Source organism: Zonotrichia leucophrys, chromosome Z, assembly GCF_028769735.1.
Source record: "Zonotrichia leucophrys gambelii isolate GWCS_2022_RI chromosome Z, RI_Zleu_2.0, whole genome shotgun sequence".
In the NCBI taxonomy this organism is placed as follows: Eukaryota; Metazoa; Chordata; class Aves; order Passeriformes; family Passerellidae; genus Zonotrichia; species Zonotrichia leucophrys.
The window spans coordinates 17333788-17356005 of NC_088200.1; the positions used below are offsets into that span (position 1 = coordinate 17333788).

The following is a 22218-nucleotide window of genomic DNA, read 5'->3' on the forward strand; positions in this document are numbered from 1 at the left end:
ACAATGCTTTTGTATTACGTCTTTGTTCTGAATTTCTTCAACCTTCTTCCTCTTACTACGTGAGGTGTAATTAAGGCAGGTCATGGTCCATACAGTTGAAAGCATTGAGAAGTCATTATTAGACTTACCAGAAACAACATGACCCAATTCACTTTTCTACAATGATACTACACTCAAAAAGTTTGTAGTAACACCCACAGACTGCACCGATCTCATAAAATGGCCTGTAAGTCCAAAAGTTATTCTTCTAACCTCCCTTTAAATTAACTCTGATTTTTTTAGCAATTTTTCTTTTAAGAAGCACGGTGAGAGCACTCCACCAGCATTAAGGAGACTTGTAGAGGAACCTCACAACAGTGCTTAAGAAGTGTCTCTGGGGACAGTCATCAGCAGTAACTGGTCTCATGCTTTCTGCACTTGGGATCCTGGCATTCTCTACTGCTGGAATGATTTTAAAGTTAACCAATAGAAGAAGTGTAAGCACACAGAACCTCAGTGATTTTATTCTCTAGCTGTGCAGCTCCTTGCAAGATGCTAACCATTGGTAAAAGGTAAGCTGTCACAAATAACAGCAGATTGCACCAAGGACCTATCAAGTAAAAAATTATTAAGCTTAGCAATTTGTTCCATATTAAAATGTATAAATGTGATTTAGCACAATTATATGAGAGGATGCTAAAATATGGTCTTTAAGATAAACTATTTCAGTAACGTGACGCTGGCAATTTATTTACAGACGCGAACGGCATGGGGCTGCTATGATTTTTTCAGCATTAGTCTCAATACATGATTATGATAATGGAAAGATGCTAATGGAAAGATGTTCTCTAAAATATCAACAAATTTATCAGCTTTGACAAAGAACATTGCATTAGCAAAGATTAACAAGTCAGTAATTAAGGTAGCAGAATTAAGGATTGAGATGCTTGCATGTCTGAAATTTTACAACAAAACTTATTTTGTTAGATTTTACTTTTCTTGATTTTCTGTATTTATTCTTATATAAACTGTATCTAATCACTCATAATTCCATCTAGAAGGAAACACAGAATAAGCTTGTCATTTTATAGAACAAAGTACAACCTTTCTTATGAAAGTAATTTCATGTTTGCAGTCGGAGAAACCACTTGAAACAAGAGATTTGTTTCAATTTGGGTAATATCTCATTATTGTTTACCCCAAAAGCACAAGGCATAGCTGATATTGTGGTATTTACTTAACTCTTGTAGAAGTGGTGACAGTATACGAACTGATGAGGCTCATCAAAACCATTGCTCTTGACAGCACTGCCACCTGCTGTTTCTGTTAATTTTGTTTCTTGCTCAATTGTTTGTACAGCTAATTTCACCCCATCTATTAGAAAGCAGTACAATCAACATTGATTTTTTTAACCATTTAAAACACTGCTCGTTATTTCAGTTTCTTTTGGCAGCAGATGCATAATTTTCTTCTTCTCATGGTTTTTTAAATGCACAGAATAATCACACTAAAGAAGCAAGACTTCCTGCCTGCTTTTTGGAAGTGATTGTTTAGGCTTCTCTATGTGTTTCTTAAGATGTTTTCACATAGTAAAAAATTAAAAAGTAAATAATCTAATTAAAAAATTATTAAATTATGTTGTTTAGTTTTTAGGCCAACACACCTAGCACAGAAATTCAGGAGATGTTAATGTTAAAGAAGTAACTTTTACTCTTTAGAAAACGGACCTAGTAAGTTGTGGGATTTTATCATATAAGTTAGGCCTTCAGCTCTATGGTATTAATACGCTTTTGTGAATTTAATCAGAGGAGGCTATTCAACAATGAAAGACAAATTATTACATTTCCTTTGCAACTCTGTTTAGAACTAGCCTAGGTTTCTCTATAGACAAAAGAGAAGACAAATTAAAAAATAATTTTATTTCTGAAATTGAAACTTGGTGCATGTACATACTTTATTCTTGTAAGTTTGTATAGAGAGAGAAAAAGATGAGATGTATGTTTGTGGGGGGAGTTTATAAATTTATTTAAATACATGTTTACCTGTTAAAACATATAACACCATCCTAAATCTACTACTAAATTTCAGGGGTAGTAAATAAGCCAAGCTATCATGATGGTTGCCTTACGTTGCTGCTCAGAATCTTGTGTTTGAAGAAAAATGTTCCTTTCCACTGCGTGGTCCTGAAGGCTGAATTCCAAAAAAGTTTACTGCTAAATTACTAAAATGAAGAGAGTGGATTGTAGGATAAAAAAGCACTAACAATCTTTTGGGGCAGATGTGAAGATTCAAATTGAGGACTTGTTTCTGCTCTGCAGGTGATTTCCATAGCAAGGTTTTCATAGCGGGGGGGATATGGGGGGGGGGGGCGGTTCTATTAGAAAGTCGTCTCTTAGTAGCAGTTTCTATAGGATACTGTCCAACAGAACTGGTGCCAACCCGTTCCAAGACAGACCTGCCACTGGCCAAGGCTGAGCCCATCAGTGACAGTGGTACTGCCACTGGGATACCTGATTTAAGAAAGTGAAAAAGTTACTGCACCAAAGCAATTGCAGCCAAAGAGAGGAGTAAGCATATGTGAGAGAAGGAGTTCTACAGATAGCCAGATCAGTGGAGAAGGAGGGGTAGAAAATTCTCCAGGTACTGAAGCTGGATTCCATCTGCAGTCCAAGGTGTAGCCCATGGTGAGGCAGCTGTGCCCCTGCAGCCCATGGTGGGCCATGGTGAAGCACAGATCCACCTGCAGCCCAAGGACAACCCTGTGCCAGAGCAGGTAGATGTCTGAATGAAACTGTAGGAAGACCTTGTAGAAGGCTAGAAGGACCTAGCAGGACTTCTACAGAGAAAGAGGTGCTCAGGCTGGAGCACCTCTCTCTCTCTAGAAGTCCTGCTGGAGAGACGACTTCCACGGAGAGAGGTGCCCAGGCTGGAGCAGGTTTTTGGGCAAGACTTGTGACCCCAGAGGGCACCCAGGCTGGAGCACTGCATTCCTAAAGGACTACAGACCATGGAAGGGACCCATATTCAAGCCGTCCATGAATAACTGCAGCCTGTAGGAAGGACTCATACTGGAGAAGTGCATGGAGGAGAGGAAAGATTTCTTCTCCTAAGGAAGATGCAATAGCAGAGACCATAACTCCCATTACTGTCTCAATTGCACTGCTAGGGACACGAGTAGAGAGTCAGAATAAAGTTAAGAAATTAGGCAGGGAGGGATGGGAGAAAGCTATTTTTAAGATTTGGGTTTATTTCTCATTGTCCTACTCTAGTTAGAATGGTAATAAATTAATTTCCCCAAGTCTGTTTTACCCATGACAGTAACCAGTGAGTGATCTGTACCTATCTTTATCTCACCATGAAGCCTTTCTTTGTATATTGTCTCCTCTGTCTAGCTGATGTGGAGAGTGACAAAGTGAATTTGGTGGGCATCTGGCGTTCAGGCAGTCAACCCACCACATACTTTTTATGGGAATTCTTTCTTCTTCCCACTATGCTGACTATAAAGAATCCCTTCGCTAAATGACTGCCCCTATACTGACAAGGAAGTGTAGATACATAACAGGGACAGCAGAGGGACTGGGCTGACAGAACAAGGACATTTGCAACTTTAAGACAGTATGGGAATATAAATTACATGTTAAGAGTACAATAAGCAGTCATATGGTGATAACAACAATTAGGTTCAACTGCTTCCTTTGAAGAAAAGACAGAGGAGAATATGAAAGAGTTGTACTATGAGTGACATAAAATAGGCGAGAAATGACTGCTTACTCTCTTCCAATAGCCTAAGAATCAAAAGAGCATACTAGATGGCAGGTTCAAAGCAAAAACAATACCAACAAAAAAACCTTCTTTTTTTCCAAACAACCTGCAATTAAGGTGCTCCCTGCAATTGAATACTGCAGATTCTAGAAATCAATTCTTTTGAAAAAAACTCTATTTTTTTAAAACCCTTTCTAGGAAAGATCATTGACTGTTAATAACCATGAATCCTCCAAAGTATTCTGCAAATTATTGAAAGAGGGTCTAAGAAAGAACTCTTGCAATTTTTAACACCATGAGATATGTTTTTAATCACTGTCAAAGAAGTCATAGATACCTCAGACTTTAATAATTGAGCAAACACCAGCCTGAAAGCATGTTTTTCTACTTTTCTATCTTGAGAAAAGTAGAAGAATAGGAAATGACAATTGAATAACAGCAGCCTGGATGTAGCAATTGGAGTAGCTATTTTGAAGACATAATTGTGATTGTGTGGGACAAAATTATGGAAGATGTTAAGATGATGAATAGTGAGAAAGAGAAAGCAGTGTAATGAGCTTGAAATCTGTCATAGTAATCAAGACTGCAGACATGAGCAGATCCAGGAGATAGGCAAACAGTTTAAGCTGGCAGATACAAGATGTTCCACCATGGCTGCAGCGAGGGTATATGGAAATGAGTGTCAGTATTTTCAAGATTATCTGGTAAAGGACCTTTTTCAGTGCAGCCAATGATAAAAGGAGGAAGCCATACACAGGAACATACAGGGACACAAACCTGACCACAAAATGATAAGGAAGGTGGTGATGACAGCCAGGTTGGGCCAGCCACACAAATTGATGAGGAGACATGTGAAGGCAAAGGAATATTTATTCCAGCAAGGTTATCTTAATTGGGAACTTGGTCAGTTGGCAAACCAAAGGAACAGTGGTAAGGCAGGAAGGAAAATATACTGACACCTGACTAAGCAAACAGGTCAACAGTGACAGTAAACTAACCTTGCCAGTCCAACAGCTGCTGAGCTATCATGCAGCTATGGCCACTACTTTGATGAAAACTCACCTGGAGTTTTCATCTAGGCAGTCTGCAAACTCAGGGGTCCTCTGGTCATTCTGCTAATCCAGGGGCCCTGAACCATGTGGAGTGAGGGAATCAATAGAGCTGTGGAGCAACAAGCAGGGAAAGGCAGAGCAAAGAAGAACAGATAGACAAAAGGACCAAAAGGGGTACAGTTGTCTGTAAAGAAGTGCCACTCACTACTACATTAATCTGGCTTAGTCCTGCACTTGATGGCCACAGTGTGTCTTGTCTTCTTGCATCTTCTTATTAAAAATTCTCTTATCTTCCTCTCTGCATAACTGATTGCGCTGTCCCATGTATATGCATCCTGTAAGAACTCAGTGCCAGGTACCTGAGGGGACCTGCACGGACCTGCATGTGCCTGTGTGTGAATGGAATGTGGTGCCAGCCACTGGAGTAAACCTGGGAATGTGGGTGTTCCTGGTTCGTGGCATCAGAGACTAGAGTGAGGAGGAGGATCCCAGCACAAGCTACAGAGAGCAAGAAGGGGCCTCTCCCGTCATAGGCAGGAATAGTGCTTGTTTTCAAAATATATGGTGGGTGGCAAGAGTAAGCATAAGCAAGATCACAGATCACAGGAGATAGAAGGCTAATATGATAAAAACAAAGAATTAACTTAGAGAAGGAACAGTTTTATGAAACCTGTTTTGAAGACCTAAATTCCTGAATCGGTTCCACTATTTCCCTCAGATATATTGAAAGTCTCTTTTTTTTTTCCCAAAACAACTAAAACTAGTTTCTTAGTTTTAAAATACACTTTCATTTGACTTCAAAGGAAGTCATCCTTTGAATGTGAAACAAGCGGCATGAAGATAATTATGATTAAGCAAAAAATAATTTGCAAGTATCATATCAGTTTGAAAAATAATGTTATCAGATATTTTTAATACCAACTCCAGGCCTCAGAGAGTCTACAGAACAGGAAGAGTAACAGCCATTTAAACTCAAATTTGCTGCAAATATGACTTCACTGATCATGAGCCAGTACTTGCAAGCCAGACACTGAGAAATTATTAAAACCGCTTTTATTAATAAACCCTTATTAAACAATTCAAATACCAGCTCAGCCATCTCCTGAGAAATTTGAGAAACTAAATCAACCAGTCTAGAACTCAGGGAGCCATGCTTCCAAATTTATAAGTGATCAGTTAAACACAAGTGCTTAACAAATGCAACCAAATTAGAATATGAAAACAACTGAAAATCCAAGAATAATTTGGAGAAGAACAAGAAAATCCTAATCAGTCACAAAGCACATATAATAATCTTACCCATACTATAATCATCTTGTCTCATGCCCGCTCTAGATACACTACTTCTCTTCCTATAAGCCTTCACAGCTTTTCAGGTTCTGGAGACTCCAGCAGATTACCACACCAGAAACATTCCCCACTTGGATTGCACCTTGGGCTAGGTCATTGAACAGCTGCTTCATCTTTCCCCAATGAATCAAGATTAAGCAAGGTGCCGAAGGAGAAAATGGGGCAGTGGTCAGGCATTCAGTCTCACAGAGGAAGCAGCTGGGACCTTTCATAGCAGCTGGGACCTTTCATAGCAGTGGTCCCTTCTGAAAAAGTAAGCTGTTTGTGCTTCTGCCTTCCAGCCCTCCATATTGTCCCCACAAAATTTAATTCAGGAACATTAAGCTTCAGCACTCCTCACCTCTCATCCCCACATCAGTTGCTTGGGGAAAATTTGTTTCATAACCATCATATGACAAACCATTCACTTTTCAGGAACATGTTCTGGGCAGATTCTACACACCTTTTATCTTGTCAGACTGTCAGACACAGCATGTATTGCAGTACCTTCCACAGCTGTAAGAAACTTCTTGCTCAGCTGACTGAAAGCACTTTGAGTTGAAAGAATTCCTATTCTCCCTATTCTCTAGACTGCTGAGGTCCAGAGTTAGTACTAAAAACAGTATTTTGACATTATCTGATATATGTAAATGGATTTTTCTCATAATAAATACTGTCCTACAGCTTTATTACAACTCTTTCCTACAAGAAAGTAAAAACTCCCACCAAAAGGATTCCATCTCTTCAATACCAACAAACTCATATTTAGACCAATGGATGCTTTGGATCAGGCCCTTTAGTATTTGCCCAAATGTTTTCCAGGGAGGACTGCTTGGGAACTAATCAGGGAGATGATTAGGAAAGGCACTAGTTGTATTGTCCCAAAGTCCTTATTTACAACTTCAAAGCATACTATCACAGAATGCTTAAGTGCCCGGTAATACTGATTTCTGCTTCCCTCATAACAACTTTGACTCCTTAAGACAAATCAAAATTTTATTTTGATACTAAGAAGTGTGAAAAGCATAGTCTATTAAAATGCACTAATCACAATGTACATAAACTAAAACATTTGACAACACGTTCTTTTCACACAGTCAGTGTCTCACTTTTTTCACCTAAAATGAACAACTTAAAATCAGAGCTTCTTTCAAACTTTACCTAGCACATCAACTCTGAACAGAGCCTTCATGAAATGTGGGTGGAACTGAGAGGTTAAGAATGAAGCCCAAATGAAGAACTAACTTGCTGGTTGTGGAGTCTTTTCTCTGCATGTCAGAATTGGTAAAACCAATTTGATTGACCTCTGCATTCCAGCTTTAGGCAATAGGAATAACCACAATTTGTTTTGCAGGATTACCCTGTACAGTACAAAACTTTTATTTTGACCTTTCAAAAGCTACACCTTTTTTTTTTTTCCCTGCACTCTCCAGGTGCAAATGAATTAGGACAACAGTCCCATGTTCATTTCTATAGGACTAATATAGCCTCAATTTTCCAAGGTTTTTCTTAGTGAGAGGGAAGCTAATGTTTTTACAAACAATTTGGTGGGTGAAGGTGTGGGTGTTAGCATCTTTGAAATGGGTCACAATGCCTCTACTAACTTTGGGCAGCAGGTTTGTTGCAGAACCCAGACTGCTTGCAGAACCCAGGCTCCTGTGAAAAATGTCAATCACTTATTTTTAATTTTTTAAAAAGTTTAATAGTAATAAAATTTATAAAAATAGTAATGCAAATAGAGTAATAATAATTTGGACAATTTGAATTAGGGCAATAAGAGACAATAGAAACAAAGAGTTATGGACGTCTGGGTATCTTTTTCTGGGCAGCACGAAAAAGGACACCTCTTAACCCTTAAAAACAATAGCCTGTTGCATATTCATACACTTCATACATGATGAATAAATGCCATTCAAACACAGGATTCTGTCTGGTCATCATCAGCTTCTTCCTCTGAATCATAACAGCGCCTTCGAGGTGGGAAGAAGTTCGTTTCTTCTGATAAGAGGGTAAGAAATTCTTTTTCTCTGAAAGATTTAGGTGTCCTGTGGCTGCTACCTTGCTGAGAGTCCTTTTTTTAAAAAAAGTATCCTACATAACATAGTTTCTATTTTAACATTCCTTATAACCTCAAACTGTATTTAACACACTACTTAAGAGAATTAATACAGCATTACTTTCTTATGCAACACATATATTCATTTTAATATCTGCAAAAAGGCAATCATAAAACACCCATTTTTCACACTCCTGAGACAGACAAGGGTCTGCATAAGCTTGAACTTATGATCTTTGGGGTCAAATGACAGTAGATTCAAGGGGGGATATGTGGTAGTGGTTCGGGAAGGCTGTGCCTTCCTAGTACCTCAGCAATGGGGAAGAGGGCGACATATAGCTGAGAATTTGGAATAAAATGAGGCTGCGGCCTCTGAAACTTCTAGAGAAAACATCCCGAAGCCATGTGCCCCTGTGGAGTCTCCCCCTTTATTCGAAAAAAAAAAGTTGAAGGACTCCTCTTTTTGGACATAAACTCTGGTGTTGGTGGAATATTCCTGACTAGTCAGGACACACCTCTGGCTGATTACATCATTCCGATTTCCCCGCTAACTCTTCTCCGCTGCCATGTCAGTAGCTGCGCCTTTTTCACAACTACTTCCGCATTCTGTTGCCACCGACCTTTGCCTTCTGCTAGCGCGGTAAAGCAATGCCAAAAATCAATCTGATCATTTCCCTATTACCACTCCTGCCCGGCGGACAAAATGGCGGCTCGCCCTTTAACCCTGTGCATCAACCCAACCCATCCAGCAGCGGCGCTCGGGGAACGACTGGCAATTCCCTGCGGGAACACGCAGCGTCTCAAGCCTGGCGCCCGCCTGAAAGGCCGGGCGTGGCAATCGCGCTCGGCCCTGCTCCGTCTCTCTCGGGCCCGCGCTGGAGTGGGCCTTCCTCTGCAGCGCTGCCGGGCGCGGTGGGAGGGGCACGGGGCCTGGCCGCCAGCGGAGGCTGCGCACGGTAACGTGGCCGGCTGTTGCGGCCGGGTCGCGGCCCTAGGGAAGCGAGGGGAGCGGGACCTGAGGAAGCAGAAGCTGTCGCTGTGCTGCGCAGCGGTCACGGCAGCGGTGTCTGCGTGTGCGTGTGTGTGTTTGTCTGTCTGTCTATCTCTCTGTGTCTGTGTGCTTTTGGTTTAGAAACCTTGATGTATTGTTTTCACACTCAGAATCTTCATTTCCACAGTGAAATCTTCTGGTCCTCAAGCCTCTTTAAAACTGGTTTTGATTGTTAAGGTAAAGTTTCACAATGTTTGGAGGCGGGTGGGACGAAGATTGGAATAATAATATCACACCAATCACAAGAATTTCTTGTATCTGTATTTTTGGTAATAATACTGATTTTCTGTACAGCATTAAAGTTCAATCTTTTGCTTAAATCGTCTTAGTAGTGGGAGGTATACTCTCTGGCGCTTTTATTTTCTTTTTTTTTAATCTCAGAAGGCACAATGACTGGCTTTGAAAAGAACCTGCATCAGGACATGGTTTCTCAGCTGCATAACTTTGCTGCTGCTGGTGACACAGCCGGGCTGAAGGTGCTGCTCAGGCGCTTGCCATCACTGGTCAATGCAGCCGCAGGGAATGGCTGGACAGCCCTCATGTACGGTGCTAGAAATGGACACCTCGAGGTTGTGCAGGTTCTTCTTCAAGAGGGGTAAGCTGTTTAGTAGAACCTGTTCAAGAGCTCTGTTTTGCACCCCCTTTTTGCCCCTGTCAGTTTTGCCTAAGAAGTAAATTTACCAGACAGATAATGGCAGAATTTTCAGGGATAAAGTTCAGGAAAATTTATTCTGTGTCATTTTATAACTGGGTTCTGCTATTGCATCATGCTTTTTATTTTTGCTAAGAAAGTCTAAAACTTATAAGCATCTCTAAAGTTACTCCTTTGATATTCAAGGATATGTTGTCACTTTTCACAGAGGCCAACAGAATAGAACAAAGTTTGCACCCTAATTCCAACTACTGTATGATAAATTTGGTGTATTTGATCGTTCCACTTAAATTTTTTCTCTAAACTCGATTTGTAATCCACTGGAATCTTTGTTAGTGTAGAATGTTTGCTGACTCTTCAGTAGGACATCACAGACTCACCTTTTCTGAAACTACTCCAAATGGAAAATGCTTTAAAACTAAGTTAGAGTCAAATGCATTTAACTGAGTTGAACATTAATCAAGCCCAGGCTGTTCTGTTCTGAACTCCTAGTTACAGAAAAAAGAAAGTTTAGTTCATTCTGTAGTTAATGACTAACTTCAGGCATAGCATTCCACATCCTCCAGTTATTGTCCCACCTACTCTTGATTTTTTTTTTCAGTCATAGCCAAGACCTGTAGCCTCTGCTGGGGGCATTAGATGAACCACTGGTTTCTACTATAATCAGTACATTCCAGTACATAGAGGGTATCATAGTGCAAGATTCTGTGTATTGAGGAATCTTTTGTGATGCTGGGAAATTTATCAGTTCTTAAATAGGATTAACAGTTTTTTTAACTTAAGCTTTTCTTAATTGCTCTTTAGGCAATTGAATATAGTTCATGAAATGATGCTGCACTCTCATTGGTCTTTTTTAGTTAATGCTTAGAATAATTATTTTGACAATTATAGTTGCTGGTTATACAAACATGAGTGTCTATGAAGATAATATTTTGTAACATTACATACAATAATTCTACAAATCTAGTCAGTTGCATTTTTGTCACAGAACTGTAGCATCATAGAATGTTCTGAGTTGATAGGGACCCACAAGGATTAAATCCAACTCATAGTCCTGCGCAGCACTGTCTCTAAGGATCACACCATGTGCCTGAGAGCATTGTTGAAACATTTCTCGAACTCTGTCAGCCATAGTACTGTGAGCACTGCCCTGGGAAGCCTGTTCTAGCGCCTAGCCACCCTCTGGATAAGGAACATTTTCCTGATAGCCAACTTAATCCTCTCCTGAGAGAAACTAATTTCATTCCCATGAGTCCTGTTACTGGTCATGCGAAAAGTTGCTTTAGCAGCAAAAACTTGTAACATAAGTTTTGAATAGTTTTCTAAACAGTATACTCAAATTCCCTCAAAAACTACTGAGTTTAATATAAAATCTCAAAATGGTCTTGTCTGTGGTACAGTTAACTGTGTATCAGCAACATTAATATTATTGATATCTTCTGGTTTTAAAAACTGATGAGTCTAGTATTTATTACATAATTTGTCATTTAAAGTGACATTTCTGTTTTACTTACCAATTTAAGATTAGCAAGTAATGAAAATTGTATTGTTTTAATCTCTCAGTCAGCCTCAACCTATTTAAAGTTTGGGTTTCTTTTTGGTTTTAGTATTTAAATGTATGTGATGAGGCAACATCCCTTACCTGTTTCACTTTACAGACATCTGGGTAACTAAAAGATCCCTACAGGATCCAGCTTCTGTCACTAAGGAGAGGCTGTATTCTTGATTCTAATTTTATGGTAAATTATCCAATATCCTGAGTTAGAAGGGACCACAAAGATCAACTCCTGCAGCTGTGCAGGTCATCCCAAGAATCCCACCATGTGCCCATGTTTGAGAGCGTTGTCTAAACATTCCTTGAAGTCCAGCTTTTTGTCCTGTCACTGGTCGTCAGAGTGAAAAGATCAGTATCTGCACCTCTGCTTGCCCTTGTGAGGATGTTGGACACCCCAGTGAGGTCTGTCCTCAGTCTTCTTTTCTCCAGGCTGAACAAGCCAATTAACCTCAATAAAATGTTTTATTGTAAATGTTTTGTTGCTGCTTCCAGTAGCTTCTAGAAAGTAATGCTTGTTAGGCTTCTTTTTTTTTTCTTTGTTTTTTTTCCCATTTTGATTACTGATTATGAGGAGCAGACCTATAGCCTGACTTTTGAAGCTCTGGTTTTGAGCCTTTTTTTTAATGATGCAGTATATGGAATTTTAATAAATTCATTGCCTTTGTACTACTTCATGAATTTTGGTGAATGATAATCTGGAAAGGATCAACAAGAAAGGATCAACAAAAATGTGAAATACAGCCTTGGCAAAAGAAGAAGAAGTGAATAATATTTTGTTATCATGATGCTAAATATTTTGCCTAAAGATTATCCCAGCATTGACAGAGTGTCTAGAAGTTCTTGTACCTTAATAGCATCAGATACATATGCTGTAAAAATAATACAGCAACAGGACCCTTCCTAAACATATTTATTCTGGTAACCTCAGCTCTTTTCTGTTTATTCAGGTGTGACAGATCCATCGTTAATAAATCAAGGCAGACAGCTCTGGACATTGCTAAATTTTGGGGGTACAAACACATAGCTAATTTGTTGGCTAATGTGAAAGGTGATCAGAAACCTATTTTTTTGTCAAATGATGTGAAAGAATATGAAAATTATTTTGGCATGACACTTCTGGACAGAAGGAGTGATAAAAGAACAGATTCTAAGTGGCTCAGTAAAAAACAAAGCCATCCAGCTACAGTGTACATCCTCTTCTCAAATCTGAGTCCCTTGGTTACTTTGGGTGGGGGAAGAGAGAGCTCGCAGCAACCAGAAGTAAAGCTTTGCAGGTTGTGCCACAAGGATGTGGAACAGTTCATGAACCAAACTGAAGAATGTACCTTGATTTTTCTTGGAGTGGACCTTCAGTTTGATATGAACCTGATGGCTGCTTGCAATGGAAGAGTTCAGCAAGAAGATGAAGATGGGTTAGTTGCTTGGTTTGCTCTTAGCGTAGATTCTGCTTCTGCTGAAAAATTTAAACAGAAGCATGAGGACTGTTACTTTCTTCACCCACCGATGCCAGCGCTACTGCAGTTACCTGAAAAAGAAGCTGGTAAGGTGCATAAAATGCAGCAAGTACAAAATGCATAATCAGAAAGATACACTTTGGTATTCCCTGAAGTATAATTCAAAGAAAAGACAAAACACTGCAAAGAAATTGTGTTTTCAGTGGTTTTAGAAATATTTTGGTTTTAAAACCTGGTAGTGGTTTGTGAAGAATTTTGTATGTAAGAACATTTGCATTTGCAAAGGACTAATTTCTGCAATGACGGTATTAGACTGTAAAACCTATTGATCATCATGGGTTTTAAACAGTACTATTTAAATATTAATGCGCAAATATTTTAAACATAAAGGAAAAAAAAATGTCATTACCGAGTTTTCAGTAATTAAATTGTTAATTAAAATTAATAATTATGAAATTATTGCTTACAAGAAATGAGAACCTAAGTCCTTCATAATAGTGTGTTGGATACTCATTTGACAAGAGAGTGTTGAAAATTTAGGATAGCAAAGTGAATTTGTGTTAGTAAGGACATTAACAATAAGTGTTGTTAATGACTGCTATTGTAACAGTTGTGTTTTTACATAAGGATAAAAGGAAAGCTCAACTTGAGCCTTAAGTTTAAATGGAACAATGCATTATTATGTCAATACCTGTAGTAGCCCTGAAATGGTCATCTGAAGAAGACTTGATACATGTAATTTTGGCAGTTTGCCTACACAAAGTGACATCTGTGAGAAACAGGGTATATTGATCTGGATAAATTTGTTTCTGACTATGTGTAAATTGCCCTGTAGCTCTTTAATACTGTGTTCTATTGTGTTTGCTGTGCTACAAAGAAAAAGGTCTGCATAACTCATTTTGCTCAACTTCTCTTGTAGCCATAATTATGATTCAAACCACACTCTGATTTTTTGTGTTAAAACTCAGAACTTGATTTTTCTATGCTGTTAAAACTTTAACATGAATTAATATTTGATTTTGTGCACTCTCATTGTATTCTTTTAAAGGAGTAATAGCCCAGGCGAGATCTGTTCTAGCATGGCACCAGCGTTACCGATTCTGTCCAACATGTGGGAGTGCAACCAAGACTGAAGAAGGGGGTTACAAGAAAACTTGCTTAAAAGAGGGTTGTCCCAGTCTCCAAGGAGTTCACAACACATCATATCCAAGAGTTGGTAAGAATATTCACTCAAAAGTGGCTTGCTTTTAAATGAGTTGCTTGTAAATTGCTATGCATGTATGTCAATTTATTTCTAGTTATTTCAGCTGCTTACTTCTGTTCTAGGTCTTCCATACTACTTGTTTCTCCACAACTGTGGAGTGTTGTGTGTGTTCTCCACAGCTGTGTATGTGTCAGCTCTGTTTAGGATTAAGTAGTTCGGGCTTCTCTTTGTTTCACTAGTCTGTGATACAGAATTGCTGTGATAATGCAAACCTTATTTCAACAACTAATATCAGTTAGAAGTTCCAAGAGTATAAATGAGAATTGGCAGTATAAAGGGTCACATTCTACTTTTTTACTTAAAACTAGATGACAGTAAAAAGGGGAAAAGATCACAAGTTGATAGGGCTGCTTGGACCAATAGGAGAAAATATTACGTTAGTAATATTTTAAAGTTTTACTAGTTAGAAAGAAAAGGATACAATGACCAGAAGTGAGAAAATTTCTCAAATGCAACATCATATGAAAAACTGATAGCAAAGAGTAAATGAAGTCAAAGGTGGAAAGTAGTCAGTATTGACGTTGTCAGCAAAGTGTCTAGTTATTTGGTGTTTAGTCAAAAAGACATTCTTCAGACCTCTGTGGTGAAGAGAAGATGATAATAAACGAGTTTGTTGCAGAAACTGTTGGTATATGCTGGATGCATATGTTAGTATTGCTGATTAGTACTGACTCTTAGCAGATTGTGTCCTTTGGTTACAGGTAATTTCTATCCTGCATTTCAAGCCTTGGTTAGTAAGCTGCTTCTACTACGCACTTATGTTGCGCAACAAAATAAAGATGTATCTTGCATGGAGGGTAACCCCAAAGTGAAACGAAATAACAGCTTGCTCTGGGTACAGACGCAGTTATGATTTCAATATAATTTTTGCCCTTATATGCATTGGTATGGAATAGCTAGAAGTTTTTACTGCATTAAGTCTCTCAAATGTTGAAATATATTCATTTCATGTCCTTTGCAGATCCTGTTGTGATAATGCAAGTCATCCATCCAGATGGCAACCATTGCCTTTTAGGTAGGCAGAGGAGATTTCCCCCAGGAATGTTTACCTGCCTTGCTGGATTTGTAGAACCTGGTGAGTAATTTTGTTTTCCTTTATCAAGTGTATTTTCTCAATGAAAGTATTATACCGTTACAATTACAAATATAATTTGTGTTATCTCAAATTGAAGTTTTCTTGCTTCATAATAGATGAGTTGTTACAATAAATATACCCATTCTGTACTTTGCAGCTGTTGATTTGTTAAAAAAAAAGCGAAGAGCAACTTGAGTAAATAAAAATACGGAACAGTTTTCAAATCATGTAGTCTTAAATCACTACCTAAAAGAAAAAAAAATTATTTTAAAACACGTCACCTTGGCTGGTGATACTTTAGGCGAAGGATTTTAGCATAGAAAAAGTAAGTGTTAAAATCTGAGTTAAATCTGTCATTAAGATAAGCATATACTTAGATGTTTAGGGCCTGATTGATTCTACAGAAATAGATAATGAGTAGATAAATAGAAATTCCATAATTCTGAAAGAAAGATAAAGAGATTTTTCAATAGCTATTTCAAGCAACAATAGTTGAAATTCGTTACAGTTATAAGTACCTGCTGATCAACTTGCAAAATATTCTATATTGTGAACAGATCTTTATCACCAGTGAAATTATAGTGAATAAATATATTCAGTAAACATGTGCAGGTTGACATACAGTGACAGTATGAACAAGTTTATTCAGGTATCATTTGAAAAAAGTCAAAATATTTATTTCTGATGGATGGACTCTGTCCTTTAACGAACCTGTAACCAGCGGTTACAGCACAGTGCATGTGCGCCTATGTAGGCTGACCATCAGCATTCCGCACACATGCACCTACAGTTTTCTATGGATATGGAAGCAGAGCTTTCCATTGCAGTTTCAATTTACAGTGTTGTCTCCATGTGTTAAGGCAATGAAGAATGAGTCAGGCAAAGGGAATAATACAACGCAGAAATGTGAGCAAGTATTCTAAATCTCTGTTTTCTTAATATTGTAATTCTAAATACTGATTTTTCAAGTTGTAGTACATGCTGTTGCAATCATACTGAAAATCCAGAAATTAACACTGCTAGCTACAAATGAATGTTTCAAGAATAATTAGAGGAATTATGTATTTTCTACTTAATTTTTGACATTTTAGATATAGTGGTTTGTGTGTATAAGGAATTACCAATTCAGAAAATAAATATTATAGTGGAGAAATGACTACACTTTATTTTCAAAGTTCCATTTTGCTTTTGTGGCTGTTTTACCTTATTAGACTTTTGTGTCTTGTGCTGAGGTCTTTGCCCTGATCTGTGAACTAGATCTTTATAGCTAATTGCCTTGGGCAGTTTCAAATCTTTTGAGATAGTTCAAAGCACAGCATGTGTTCATTGCTTGGAGTATTTTCATGAGCTGCTTGTTCTTTGCCCTTTTTGATTAGGTGAAACCATAGAAAATGCTGTTCGAAGAGAAGTAGAGGAGGAGGCTGGAGTGAAAGTTGCCCATGTTCAGTACATCTCTTGTCAGCCGTGGCCAATGCCCTCTTCCCTAATGATTGGCTGCTTAGCTGTTGCAGTGTCCACAGAAATTAAAGTCGACAAGAATGAAATAGAGGATGCACGCTGGTTCACTAGAGAACAGGTAAAGTTCAATTTCATTTTCTTCTTCTATTGATTAGTCTGTGACTGTATTGATTCTGGCATACAACAGACACTTGCTTTTTCAGCAAGCCAAATAAGCATGTGTACTCTTCATTTTGTCATACAGCAGAGCTGGGATCAATGGAGTAGGGGTGCCGTAGGGCTGGGATTAGTGGAGTAGGGGTGCCTTCTGGCAGGAGGTGGCCTAGTGAGGTGGAGGGTTGGTTGTGCAGTCCTGTTAGGAGGGTGGCTAGTCATATGGGGAAACTTAGCCCTAAGTTTATAGATAATTGGGTGGTTGGGGTAAATGTGTAAGGTAGTAGGCCTAGAAGATTAATGAGTAGGAGGAAGATTATGAGGGATGTTAAAATTAGGGCTCATTTGTGTCCTATTTTGTCTAGGGGTATTATTAGTTGTTTTGTGACTAGGTTGATAAATCATAGTTTGAGAGGCAGTATATTGACAGTGTAGGTTAGACACAACCAGAAAAAGATAGGTATTCACAGTAACGTCTGAGTTACCTGCATGCTCATTTTATGATGTTTTTGCCAGTTTGCTCTTCACCTTTCCCTTCTGTGAGATAGTCAAGTTATTTTAACCCGTGTCCTTAGCAAGCCTGTGCTTTTCATGCAGTAGTAATATTTAATAGCATTATTCATTACAGTTTCTCCAAACAGGCATGCTACCAGATATGCTGTGAGGGTGGAAGTTAAAGTAAGGACTCTGGGAATTAATTAGATTGAATATCTTTTTTTTCATGCAATACTACTTTAATACTCTGTTATTAAATGCAGCTTACTATGCATTAATAAGAAATCCTACCCTTAGCTTCCATCAGTAGTTAAAATACAGTGAAATAAAAGGCTGAAAAGACTTTCACAGAGATAGTTCATGAATAGAAGGAAAGGTTGCTTGCACAACTTAGTTTTCACAGGTTTTCCTATGGGCAACTTAGAAGCTAAGCTGTTAATAACACTGGACATCTGCCTAGCTGTTCAAAGCATTTTGACTGTAAGTCTCCTTGAAGGCAAAGTTAATCACCTACAATCTCAGTGTGTTTGTGTTAACACTGGGAGCATTATTTTAAGGGAATATCAGTTCTGAATGCAACTAGTAGCATGCAGATTGGCGTACAGCTGGAAATAAGCTTCAAAAATGTGCTGAAACTGAATTCACGTTACTTGCAACTTCTTCAGAAGACCAAGAAAACACATCTCCATGGCACTACATGTAAACATTAAAAAAAATATTTCTGTCATAGTATAGAGCCCCATCTGGTGGTCCTTGCCATAAAAAAGCTTCACAGAAACCTTAAATAATATACTAGCGGTCTCCGCAGTTCTGTTAGGAAGAAGGTATTTTTTGGAGCACATTAGGCTCAAAAATGTCATAATTCACACAATGTTGGACTTTCTCTGCATTTACATTGTAGAATCTCTTAGCAGCTCTTTAATGGGTATAACAGTGGCAGACTGATGGATCATTATAGGAAGATCATTTCTGAATCTGAACAATGTTAGATTCTATATAGTTTATAATGCTGTCTTCTAAAGGTGAAAAAATCTGCTTTTATTGCAGGTCGTGGAAGTTCTCATTAAAGGAAACCAGCGTTCTTTCTTTGTACCACCAAGTCGAGCTATTGCACACCAGTTGATGAAACATTGGATTGGAATGAACGCTAATCTTTAGTTCAAATAATTGATTTCTTTAAGTTACTTCTTCTATTGAATGCCTTCTTAGGAACAAATTAGAACAATTTGTCTAGTGAATGTGTAACCAAGTGATTTTCTGAGTCTTCACATTGGTTCCAGAGCTAAACCATGCGATCTTTGTAGGTATTTTCAGACCTGAATTAGATTGGGACAAAACCCAATCATTATCCCAAGCAAGCAAACACCAAATAAGTAGAATTGGTACCTTGTTGAGTACAGGCTTTCTTGTTCTAGAATGAAATTATTATGCCTTTTTCTTTACACTTCTTATGTTTGATTTGGTCTTCCCCCACTGGAAGGATTCATAGCATTACAAAGCGGGCTATCTGACCTTGCCTGGTACTTACATCCTCCTCTTTGGCCTTAACTGTTTCTCTCTCATTTTTGCATATGTCCATTTTTTAAATTTGACCTGTTACAAAAACCTACATTCAGTGCTGAAAGCCTTACCAAGTATGGTTATTCTAAAGTCAGTAGCATATGTAACTAGTGAATATGTGGTACTTCGTATTTTTTACATTAATAACCTAATTTATGTTAATGCTCAAAGCAGAGCATTTGCTCGTACATTCTGACTTGGCTTGCACTTACCCAATTGTATGTCAGCCTGAATTTAAAGGTATAACACAATACTTTGTTTTTGAAAAAGGTGTTGGAGAACTATCCCTGAATGCCTAAGTATTAGTGTTTTCATAAGATAATAATGTACTTAACTGATGCTAGGCAGTGAGTAATTTGATTCTCTGATAATTAGAAATGAAATTACAGAATAATGGAGAAGGAGGAACAAGATGTATCTCAAAATATGCACAAAGTTCTTTATGGAAATAGAGATGCCAAGATTGTTACTGCTATTAAGAATCTTATATTTAAAGAAATATATTAACTGCAGCTATAAGACTGCAGGGATATGTTAATTAAAATATGTATTTATGTGTTTTTAATGCTACAGTTCAGATTTGTGCCTTAATTTATCAAGTTATTTAGGATAGTGTTGATGTTCTGAAAAGAGAAGTGTATTGGTTTAATATAAATTTCATTATGTAATAGTTCATAGTCTGTCATTCTGCAGTCATTGCAGTGATGTCAAAAGGAATGCACATAACCTGAGGAAGTTGTAGTGACAAATGTAAACTTATTATTTTGTGATTTGTTTATTTGGAGTAATTTGTTTTTAACAGTGAATGGTGTCACATTTTTTTCCAAAATTGTCAGCAACCTGGAATCAGTAAAACTGTTGTACAAATCCTGATTGTACTTTGTTTTCCCCATTCATGTCGCATTATGCTCAGCAGTTTTCATGGTTTTTTTGTAAGGCAGTACCTAAGAAACTTTAAAGCAAGAAGCCTTCCTGACAGATTTGGAGTATTTGACATATTATGTTGCTTCATTCTCTTCCTTGTTTTAGCCATATATAAAAATAAATACAGGTTATTTCTTGTCTGGCAGGGAGAAGGAAACAATACAGTGCTTCCCTTAAAAATTGCTTTTACAGAGAAAGTGAGTTATGGAAAGCTGTCGTAGGGCGCACGTACCAGCAAGACTGCATGGTAACAATGGCAATTATCAGTTACAGGTTGCTCATAGAGTAAAGGAGAATATTGGAAAGTATACAAAAAGTGGTGAAAGCTAAGCAGTGAAAGGAAGTTTCAACTAGTGCTGTGGTGATTACATTCAGAGAGATGAACAAAGGAATGAGGAGCCAGATGGAAGAAGGAGGATAAAGTGTAGAGCAAATATAGGTAGCATAAAAATAAGTAGTTTACGGCTTTGAGGTAGCTAAATGTACATGACTAAGACCCATAGGAATACTTCTAGAACTATTGGAACAGTTCTTGTGTAGAAAATTATGGTGAGTGGCTATAGAGATGTGCTTCTAAAAGTGAAACTCCAAACACAGTATCCCTAATTAAAACTGATGTTAATAATCTGCTTAATTTTTTTTTTGAGAATCTGTGTACCAGTATATATGTGCAGTTACAAGGCTAATAAGTAAATTAAAAATGTACACTTTTATGTATGAAGAAAACCAGAAAAATATGACAAAAGGAACAACACTTAATCTCTGATTTTGAGAGTAATCTTTTAATGATCTTTCAAGTTTAATAATTTAAGTGTCAACGATTTTTAGTCTTTATAGATATTCAAAATCTAAGCCAAGCTTCTGAAAATGGTTTTGAAAGTTTCTTTTCCTTTTTCCCTTACCAAGAGAAGAATTCCATTTGCAGGGAAGAAGACAAACCTAAGAAAGCTAGTTAGATAAATTTAATCCATTTAAGAAAAGACTTTTCCTGGCATTTTATTGGTTAATTTTCCCTATTTGTATGTCAGGGTTTGAATTTATTTCAAAATTACCTATACATTGTAAGGACAGTTACTGTTTGCGGTTTACACAGGAAATGTCAAATTGAAGGGCCAAATTCTGTGGTTTTCTGGCAACTATGGCAGTTCAGGAAAGTTTAATTTAGAAACAGTTGAAGAGAGTGTAGTGGTTCTGACTGGAGTATTGTATGGGCAACACCTCCAGAAGATCTCAGTAGTTCACCTTACTCAAAAGACAGCAGCAGCTTTGAAAGCAGGCTAATTCTTGCCATGAAGTTAATGCAGTAGATTAAGAGAATAGTGTTACTTACTAAAAAGAGTGTTTTTTTTCTATGCTGTGAGTAATGATCTGTCACTTTTCTCCTCTCCTTGTACAATGGTATCAGACCAAAAATAGTACTCCTGATATCAAATGTACAAGGCAGAAAATTCTGGAGATGTCTTTTATCCCAGTTTGCCTGTGTACTAAAGAGAACTACCTTCTATTCAGTGTATAATTTGAAAATAATATGTATTTTATCTGTTTTTATAATAATTTACAGATAATAGAAATAGTAGCTTAATAAAGCAGGAAAAGATAATTAGGTCTTTGAACACAAACCAAAATTGATACTTCAAATGAAACTGTAATCTCATGCAATGTAATGACATTCTATGTAAGTATAATACTGGTTATGATATTTTTACAAACTTTGCATTTGTCCTAATAAACATGCTACTTTTAACTCATTTTTCATTCTGGATATATGTAAACACATGAAAAGGAGAATCATTCCAGTGTTGATTCTATAATTTGAACATTATGTTTTCTATAGAAGCATTGGCAAGTCAGTACTTGCCAATTAACTGATTACTCATTGAAGTCTGATTACGTTGAAATCTGCAAGATGTGAGGGAAAAATGGGTGGATGTTAACAGGCTGGTTATAGGTAGACCAGTCATGATGCTTCATGGAATTAAATATACTAATCAGATTCTGAGCTTAGCAGACAGAAATAGAAAAAGAAGTGGAACAAGGCTGTGAACATTGCTCCCTCTTTTATCTTTAATTTTAATTAGGTAATCTGATTGATTAAGGCTTTTCAGATGGAGCTGGCGTTTTGTAGCTGCTGGATAATTTAGTTGTTATTTTATTATCTGCTTTATGTGTAAAGAGTTAAATAAGTGATAGTCCTTCATTGCTTCATTGATTTGAAGGATATGTATATACTGTATATCATTGCTGACTGGGTTTGATGGTACTTATGGGGGTAAGTCTAGAGAAAAAAAATTGAACTTGTTATCCTATTAAGCCTTAGTAAGACAGCCAGCCCATCCTTCATGAGCTTAGAAAAGCAGACTGTTCACAGTCCGTAACAGCAAACATCTGAGGAAAATGAA

At 37.6% G+C, this 22218-nt stretch overlaps 1 protein-coding gene across 9 annotated transcripts; it reads left to right on the forward strand.

Moving 5' to 3' along the window:
- Nucleotides 1–8731: 8731 nt before the first annotated feature.
- On the forward strand, nt 8732–21567 carry NUDT12 (nudix hydrolase 12). 9 transcript variants are annotated; one of them, XM_064736209.1, is made up of 8 exons: nt 8732–8818; nt 9357–9406; nt 9611–9824; nt 12384–12976; nt 13939–14106; nt 15116–15229; nt 16606–16805; nt 18383–21567. In XM_064736209.1, exons 3-8 carry the CDS (start codon nt 9619–9621, stop codon nt 18491–18493), a joined length of 1392 nt encoding a protein of 463 aa, XP_064592279.1. In that variant the 5' UTR covers nt 8732–8818; nt 9357–9406; nt 9611–9618; the 3' UTR covers nt 18494–21567. The 9 variants fall into 9 exon arrangements, with proteins under 9 accessions (XP_064592279.1, XP_064592282.1, XP_064592274.1 ...); XM_064736204.1 differs by lacking the exon at nt 8732–8818 and adding an exon at nt 8916–9251; XM_064736203.1 differs by lacking the exon at nt 8732–8818 and adding an exon at nt 8917–9134.
- The last annotated feature ends 651 nt before the right edge of the window (nt 21568–22218 follow it).

What these genes read in the sequence shown, in the direction of transcription:
- NUDT12 (XM_064736209.1), top strand. Translation starts at nt 9,619, where the DNA reads ATGACTGGCTTTGAAAAGAACCTGCATCAGGACATGGTTTCTCAGCTG. An exon ending in CACATCATATCCAAGAGTTG is followed by an intron (nt 14,107 to 15,115) that starts GTAAGAATATTC and finishes TGTCCTTTGCAG; the next exon opens with ATCCTGTTGTGATAATGCAA. An exon ending in GCTGGTTCACTAGAGAACAG is followed by an intron (nt 16,806 to 18,382) that starts GTAAAGTTCAAT and finishes CTTTTATTGCAG; the next exon opens with GTCGTGGAAGTTCTCATTAA.